The 8,783-nt window shown below is 40.1% G+C and overlaps 1 protein-coding gene across 1 annotated transcript; it reads left to right on the top strand.

The window, feature by feature from the left end:
- The first annotated feature begins 3,271 nt into the window (after nucleotides 1-3,271).
- Nucleotides 3,272-4,754, top strand: LOC134208003 (serine protease snake-like). The gene is made up of 4 exons (XM_062684107.1): nucleotides 3,272-3,394; nucleotides 3,481-3,669; nucleotides 3,733-4,275; nucleotides 4,348-4,754. The coding sequence occupies exons 1-4, from the start codon at nucleotides 3,334-3,336 to the stop codon at nucleotides 4,671-4,673; spliced, it is 1,119 nt and encodes a 372-aa protein (XP_062540091.1). The 5' UTR covers nucleotides 3,272-3,333; the 3' UTR covers nucleotides 4,674-4,754.
- Nucleotides 4,755-8,783: the final 4,029 nt, after the last annotated feature.

Here is an 8,783-nt window from a genome sequence, read left to right as displayed (position 1 = left end):
TTAAGAATTATCTTTGCTCCTCATCTCAATATTTCCATGAGTCGATGGTCCCTTCAATATCGACTCATAGAGGTGAGTACACCAAAATTACACCAAATACCAAATGAACGTGATGTCAAATAGCTTTTATGGCAAATGAACCGATCTCGGCTTGAAAGCAAATTCTAAGAGTTTAAGTAATACTGGAGAATGCTTGAGTGAATATTTTCGGTTTAGTCCAAATGTCAAACAAATTTCAAATTTATATATTTCCAATCACTTTCATTTTGTATATAATATTTATAAAAATTTGAAGATTGATTTGGTAGAGAAGAAATTAAAGTGTTTTTAAACCATATGATATTTAATATATAAAATAATGCTTTTGTAAACTTGAATACAATCAAGCATCCAACATAAGCGAACAAATCACTTTAATGGTTTCTTGTTTGCCTAGTGGTCTAATCCCGCCTTAAGGTTAATCGAAGAATAAATGGATAGACACTTTTAATCTGTTCATTTAATGAATTTTTGATGATCATGTGAAAAAATCACATGGGACTGGGAAAAATATAGTCAAACATATATATTTTTTTATTAATACATAATAAACATCCATAAGTTATCTCATTCTAAAAATCATTATCTTATGCTTTATACCCTTTTATCTATATTGCCGTTATACGCATATTTGTCCTATGTTTGCTGGGATTCCCTATATGCGTATAACGACAGTATACCTAATAGCTAAACTAAACTAAACATCAAATATTTCGAACCACTAATTAAAAAAAAAATCACAATCAGAAGTATTGTTTTGGAAATATCTGGAAAACAATTGATTGAAATGTTATCAACTTGCTGTAGAGACACTAAGTGCAAATAGTAATAACAATTGTGGAATGAGTCATTTGAATTGGACAGAATATCAAAAATAAAAACTGCTATAAGACGACTTAGTATGAGACACTGAATACGGCCTTACTGTTGAGGTCAAAATACGTATCTCAAAAGTTACAAACAAGTGGGGAAATTAAATGGGATAGTAGTAGCTAGTCTCCTGAAAATTGTAGATATTCCACTAAAAGCTTTTAATAATTTTCGTATGAAAACTCCTGTTAATTTGAACAATTTAAACTAGAGTGTAATTTTTTGACTAGTGGGTCGAAAACATTCAAACGTAGTATAGAAAAATATCAATATATTTGTAGTTCACTGCCAAAATTTCAGCTCAATCGGTCATCGGGGAACAAAGCTACAGCTTGTCAAAGTTGACCATTTTGTATGAAAATCGCCCTCCGCTGGTATTATTCGAAACACAGGTGTACGTACCCTCACATCCCTTTCTCCACTCCTAAAAACATGCCACGACCTAACAAATGAACCAGCAAAGTTTATTAGACTCAAAATAATGTAAATAAATCAAAAAAAGATCATTTAGGAACCTGTTAGAGGTTTTTGCCAACTTTTGTATGGAGTGGAATCACTGTGGGGCGGTATGGCATATTCGGTATGACATATCCGGTCAAACAACCTTTTCGACTGTAGGACCAGTCCGGCAATACATTTTTGGCAAAATAACATCTTCGGGCGAATGAAATATTCAATCTTTCACATGTTCGAGCAAGCCGTATGCGATATTTTCGGCCAAATTACCTGTTGGGCGTACGGTAAAGTGCCATTTTCGCTCAAATGACCTGTTGGGTGGGTATTTACGGCCGTATGCCCGTTCGTCCAGAATTCATTTGCGGCTAGATGGCATTTCCGGCCGACTAACCTTTTCGGCAAAACGACCTTTTCGACTGAAGGACATTTTGGGCCGAATGAAATCTTCAGCCAACTAATTTTTAGCGAAATAAACGATTCGATCAAACATTCGATTCGGTTAAATGGAATTCTATTTGATGACTATCAACCTAAGTGGGAAGCCATCGTGTTATACTACATTTTTTCATGAAGAATCATGAAGTTTGATATGTCGCATGCTATGTGTTTTTCAAAGACCGGTTTTCCACAGGGTCTCCGGCATTGGTTCCGGGTGTTTCGGGGTCAGAATTGACAGTAATGCTCTAAATCTAGTGTCAATATGTCTTTCGCAACAAATACCAATGATTGATATGGCTCATGATACTTTTGAAGGTATTCTGATTAATATCTCCAGCTAGAGCCACGGTTGCAAAAAGATGTTGAAACGAAAAAACAAGCAAAAATAGTCCTAATTGTCGTAAATGGTAACCCGACAGACCTCACTGGGATTACGTATTAATCCGGAAACGTGGAACCGACATGTCCAACCGATTGACCTTCTAAAACTATGGGAATTTCTGGTTTATGTCTGAAAATTTTATCCAAATTGGTTAAAAATTGAATGAGTTAGAGCAAAAACATCATCAAAAATTTGTGATGCAAAAGAGGTTGGGAATGCAGGTTAACATGGCTAACGGGGTTCATTTTAATTTTGAACTTCTGATTACACTATGAGAATTAGATAAACTAAATATCTGACTACTCTCTTTGCTGTTTTGTTTTGATTCTGCATTCCATTCCACCATGTTCCACCTTTTCTCCAGCCCACGTGCTAAATGGCGTTTGAACTATTTTTATTCGAACGAAGTTCAAACCAACGGGGTTCGAATTAAAAAGTGGTTATGATAAAAAGTGTCAAATTACCGAGGTTCTACGGTAGTAAGTGGACAGATATGGCATCAAACCATGTATTATGGCGTCAAACTGTTGTTTCCCTTTTATCTGCATAAATGTAATCGAAATAAATGAACTAAATAATTTATTACATCTGCTAATAGTTTCGAGCAGTACGCGAAACATCTTATAAACAACATCATTTTGTTTATTCCTGTGATTTTTTTTTATCGTGAGACGAACAACTACAAGCTTTTAAGCTACCAAGTCCTATAGGACTTATGCCCTCCCCCCTCGGATTGCTCTGTACAAAAATAAAAATTTGAGGGGACAACAAAAAAAATTCGGAGAATTTTGGGGATTGTCTAAATATTCTTCAACAAATCCGAGAAGTTTTTTTAATTTAATTAATTAAAATATTTATTGATCTTTCGGAGACCAGTATATTATAGGACATAATTATGAATGTGAATGGATGCCATATACAGATGGGACTGACTTGCGATTTCCGACGGTACAAGTTTCATTAGTATATCCATTTTCGTTTCTTTTTTCAAATGCCAACTCAAAGGCGTTTCGTTTGCTACGGCTAAGTCGTGTTTGTTTGCACTGATCATTGATACTTTGACTTTGCTATGCTTGGGATGTGTTACATGAATGAAAAGATAAGAGTGCAATGAAAATGAACTATTCTGTTTAAGTGTTCCATCCGCGATGGCGTTTCGATCAGGGATCGCACTAATTTGTGCAATTGCTGTAACTAACACTCTGAAAGGTTCGTCAACCATTGATCAGACAATTTGTACTCACGATATATTGTAATTATCATTACAAAACTCCTTATTGATATCTATCGAATAGAAGGCGATCGATGTTCGATAAACCATTTGACCGGCATCTGTGCACTACAATCGGCATGTTCAGAGCTGAAACAAATGCAAGAACTGGGAGTTCGTCCGAAAATCTGCGCCTATACAACTAACCGAGAGAAGATCTTCTGCTGTCCTCGGTTCGATCCCATCGAGCAACCAACCCGTACTAGTGAACAATGTACGTTTGAAATTATTATCAATTTTTTTAATTGCTTTCACGAATTTTCGCTCAATTATGCAGACTGCGAACAGTATCGGAAACTGGCTTCCACTGAAGTCACCTTCGGGGCTTTCTCGTTGGACCCGAGTACCAATCGGAGAATCTGGGTCCCAAAATGTGACGAATCTATCGGTTTGATCGTTGGCGGGACGCCAGCCAATCCAAATGAATTCCCCCATATGGCTGCACTAGGCTGGATGACCGACGACCTCGGGAAATACGACTTTCAGTGCGGCGGATCACTCATCAGCGATCGGTACGTACTGACTGCGGCGCATTGCGTCTTGACGACCGGCGATAACGGCCCTCCGAAAATAGTACGTTTAGGTGATTATAATCTGCTATCCGATGAGGATGGATTTTCGGGAATGGATTACGAAGTGGAAAAGTACATTCCACATCCGAGCTATAAACCATCGCAAAGCAAATACAATGATATCGCTCTGCTTAAGCTAAACCGAACCGTGCAGTTTGGGCCGACGATAAGACCCGCGTGCCTGTGGACCTCGGATGAGTCACTCAACCGAAAGGCAACTGCCATTGGGTATGGAGCAACCAGCATTGGTAAGGGTCATTATTACAACTTCAAGTATGTATAGCATTAACTTAATGATGCGGGATCATCCTTTATCCTAGGAAGCACCCGTGCCAACGTCCTAATGAAAGTAAGTCTGGACTTGCTTGACTACGTAGGCTGCAGTACATCGTACATCGGTATAGCCAAGCTTCCCAAATCGATAGTCAAATCGCAAATTTGTGCTCAGACACCGGGAGGTGGCAAAGACACCTGTCATGGAGACTCTGGAGGTCCCCTGCAGATCACCACCGATGGTCATAATTGTCTGTACCGAATCGTAGGAGTGACATCGTTTGGAGTTTCGTGCGGCACTACAGTTCCCGGAGTATACACAAAGGTAGCCGCATTTGCGGATTGGATAGAGCAGACCGTATGGCCCGCTTAAATATAAACAGTACAACATTTAACTTGTTTTGATGTTGTGAAATGGCTGATTATGATTCACTTGTTATAAGACTATTCTGAACAATCCCATTTAACTCCACAACTTAATTGTACATTGACAGATACGTATTTCGACCTCAACAGTAAGGTCGTCTTCAGTGCCTCGTACTTTCGAAGTCGAGTCAAGTACGAGGCACTGAAGACGATCCTACTGTTGAGGTCGAAATACGTATCTGTCAGGGTACAATTTAGTGGGATTGTACAAACTCGTCTTATGATAAGCGAAGACATTCCACTAAAAAGCTCAAAATAATTTTCTTAACAAAATGATTATGATTACTTAATTTGATATCTTTTTGGTCGTTTTAATAATTTAAACAACAAAACGTATCGCAGAAAAATTTTACTGTGACATTTTACATTGAAAACTGTTCCTGCTATCGATAAGAGCAAATCGAAATCTAATTTTGATATTGATTCCGATAACAAAATAAGTACACAGTTCCTTGTCAGATCATACAAATTAGAAATCTTCAGCAAAATAAAAAGTAATCAATCATGATGAGCGAGTAAGTGAGTAAGAGTGAATAAGTGAATAAGAGTGAGTGAGTTTTTTTTTCCTAAGCAATGGAGGGGGAATCTGCTCAACAGACATCCTGGGTTGTCCAGGAAGTGCGGAGTTAGGGACCACCTCCAACAGAAAACGAGGGAGGCAGGACGACATCCACGACCCGCTAAACCGTTTCCATTGCCGCCAAGCCCATAGTCCCTTCGGTACAACCAGAAAGTAATGCTTCAAAGAGGGGCTAGTGCACAACGCACCCTCGAGGTTAGCTGCGTGTCCTTGCAGCACCGAACATCGTGACTCGATTTTTTAGAAGAACGCCATGGTATCGTGCCAGCGCATTGCCGGCTTTCCAGGTGGCCTTACCACGCCCTATGTCCTCGGAAGGTGGGAAGGGTCGACTTCGCGCCTGCTTCCCTCTGCACGACTGGTATCAAGAATGATGATGCCGCGTGCACCCCAAATTGACCTCTCTGTGACAGGGTCTATTCGCCAACACACAGAGGGACTTGCCGATGCGGTGCCTACGCCTGCCCCAGCCTTTCCGTCCTCGGGCTCGGAACCCGCCCGGTTGACCGACGCCGCGAAAGCGACGATACCATGTTGTTCTTCGCGCGACCACTTGTTCGATAAAAGGATCGACCATAGAGCATGACCACCGGTATGACCCATGAAGCTGACTCCGATCCCTTGGACCACCTCTTATTTGCGCCTGAACTAGCCATACTTGAGTCCACGCGCCACCTTCTGTGTAGCTCCGAGACGATTTGGGCGATAGCCGATAAAACGGCGTTCCAGCCAACTCCATCTTTACACATCCTCCGAACTACGTTATCCGGGGTAGTGTCCAGACCACATGTGGCTAGCATGTGGTCACGCATTGCGCGAAAACGTGGGCACACGAACAATGCGTGTTCCGCCTAAACCTGCACACACCGAACCGGTGTAAGTACTGTCTGAAGCAACCATGGCCTGTAAGGACCTGGGTCAGGTGGAAAGTGATTTCCCCATGGCGCCTCTTGACCCACGTACCTATCTCCGGTATCAACCTATGTGTCCATCTACCCTTAGTGGAACTGTCCCACGCACGCTGCCATTTGACCATTGAGGCCAACCTGACAGTCCTATGGATGCCTCTCGTGCCGCGCATTTCGAAGCACTCTATGTCTTTACCGATAACGATGTCAATAGGCATCATACCGGTGATGACGCAAAGTGCGTCGTGCGACACGGTACAGTACGCGCTCGCAACTCTTAGGCACATGAGCCTATACGTACTTTCTAACTTCGTTCTGTAGCATTTAATACGCAGGGCCGTGCCCCAAGCTGTCCCCCCCCATACCTCAGTATGGACAGAGCAACGCGAGCCAGAAGGTTGCGTTTGCTGGCATAAACCGCAGAGCTATTGGACATCATCCGGGACAATGCCACTATAGCTGTGGAGGCACGCTTGCATTTGTAATTGACGTGGCTACCAACGAAAGGTGAGCTTATCGTCGATCATTACCCCAAGAGTTTGAGGGAGCGTTCAGAGGTGACCGTGCAGTTGCCTGCCCTTATCACCGCTTGTTGCTCCGACTTTCGGTTGTTAACAAAAACCACCTCAGTCTTGTGGTGAGCCAGTTCTAACTAGACCTGTGCGCCGCCGCCGCCGGTGGTTTTACTCACGCCGCCGCCGCCGGCGATTTTGGGTCGGCGCGCCGCCGATCATAATTTTGCCACGCCGGTGACTAATCGCAATAAAAAATCAATAGCTTGAGTTGAGTCGAGTAAAATAAGAGACACTGAAGATGGCCTTACAGAGACGAAATACGTATTTGTAAGACAATACAACGTGGTGGAATTGATTGGAATAGTACTAAACTCGTGTTATGATTGTTGTTGTTAGTTAGTTGTTAGAATGTTGTTTAGGTGGAACTCGTCAGAATTCAATTTCAAATCTACCTCAAGTGATGGTGCCTCTAAGACAGTGACAAACATTGGATATTGAATTAATTGGTTTATTAGTTGTGAATTTGAATTAGGCTGTATCTAGTAGATTTAATCTACTAAGTAGAATAATACAAAAAATGTTGAAATGGTCTTTGGAATTCGTCTAAGCCAAAACCTCATTTAGTCGGGCACCTAAATCTGTAGGCAGTGTTGTCCTACGCTCTGTACAAAAAATTCTGCTCTATGAATTTTCTCCATCCAAACGATTCTACAATCTTAACTAAGTAAGTGCAACTAATAGAAGGCTATTTGAATTTTCTAAATGTCCATCGTTTGATGGAGTAAAATCAAAGAGCAGAATTACTTGCACAGAGTGTAAGACAACACTGCCTGTAGGCGACTCGCAAATTGTGTTTGTTGTGGCACATAAGCTTTTGTGAAGGCTTGAATACATCCCTAAAGCGCCAAAACCACTTGGTATATTTCCTAGTAAATTCCTCCAGATATTCCTCCGAAAAGTTTCAATAAAAAACCTTGGAAAATTACTTCATGTATTCTTCCGAAAATGTCTTTCAAAATTTCTCCGAAAATTCTTTCAGAAATTCCATTACGGATTTCTTCAAAAAATCCTTCAGGAATTTCTTCAGGAAATTCCTTATGGAATGCATACAAAAAAATTGTATCAGTAATTTCTACGAAAAATGTTGTTAAGAATTCCTTAGGAGAATCGTTAAGGGATTCCTTCGGAAGTTTCTTTAGCGATTCCTCCGGATATTTCTTAATAAATTTCTCAAGAAATTCCATTTGGAGTTTCTTCAAGAACTGTTCAGCAACTCTTCAATTTTTTAAAGGAATACCTCCTCATGAATTTCTTCGGCAATTATTCTATGAATTCTTCAAATAAATTCTTCCAGAGATTGCATAAGGGATTTCTTCCAAATTTTCCTAAAGAATTTCTTCAGAGCTTCTTCCAGCAATTTCTTTAAAACATTCTTCGAGAATTCTTCCAGAACTTCCTGCAGGAATTCCTTTGAAAATGCCTCCATGGGTTTTTTACTAAATTCTTTCAGCAATACCTTCGGATTTTTTCAGTGTTAGTTGTTTAATTTATTTATTTTATTTTTTCAAAAATTCAATTAGCAACCTCACCGAAAACAATTTCATTATCTAATTAATTTTCAATGGATTTCCTGGAATAAATCTAAGAAGGAATCCGGGAGGCTTTTCGAAGAAATTTTTAAGGAAACCCCTGGTGAAATATCCAAAAGAATTCTTGGTGGAGTTTTTTTTAGATTATTCAAAGAAAATTTTTTGAGGAGCTCTTAAATGAATTTTTGGAGAAGTTTTTGAAGAAATTCCTGGATGGTTTTGTCCAGGAATTTCGAAATATATTTCCGAAGGCATTTTTAAAAGAGAGCCTGAATGGATTTTCGAAAATAATTCCCGTTTGAACTACTTTATGAGATTTTGAAAGTATTTCTAAACATCTTCCCACAAACCACGTAGGCCGAATTTTCACATTTTCAAACCCACCCCTTTCCCCCCTAGTAGACTTTTCCAAAACCCCTTCCCACCCCTTGAAGTATACGTAGACTTTTCAAATTTAACAAAATG

This window comes from Armigeres subalbatus, chromosome 1 (assembly GCF_024139115.2).
Source record: "Armigeres subalbatus isolate Guangzhou_Male chromosome 1, GZ_Asu_2, whole genome shotgun sequence".
Classification (NCBI taxonomy): Eukaryota; Metazoa; Arthropoda; class Insecta; order Diptera; family Culicidae; genus Armigeres; species Armigeres subalbatus.
This window is presented reverse-complemented; position numbering and strand designations above follow the sequence as displayed.

Excerpts from the sequence above, each read along its gene's own strand:
- LOC134208003 (XM_062684107.1), top strand. The coding sequence starts at position 3,334 with ATGGCGTTTCGATCAGGGATCGCACTAATTTGTGCAATTGCTGTAACT. Across the intron at positions 3,670-3,732 it reads AACCCGTACTAGTGAACAAT|ACTGCGAACAGTATCGGAAA; the intron begins GTACGTTTGAAA and ends TCAATTATGCAG. Across the intron at positions 4,276-4,347 it reads GTATGGAGCAACCAGCATTG|GAAGCACCCGTGCCAACGTC; the intron begins GTAAGGGTCATT and ends CCTTTATCCTAG.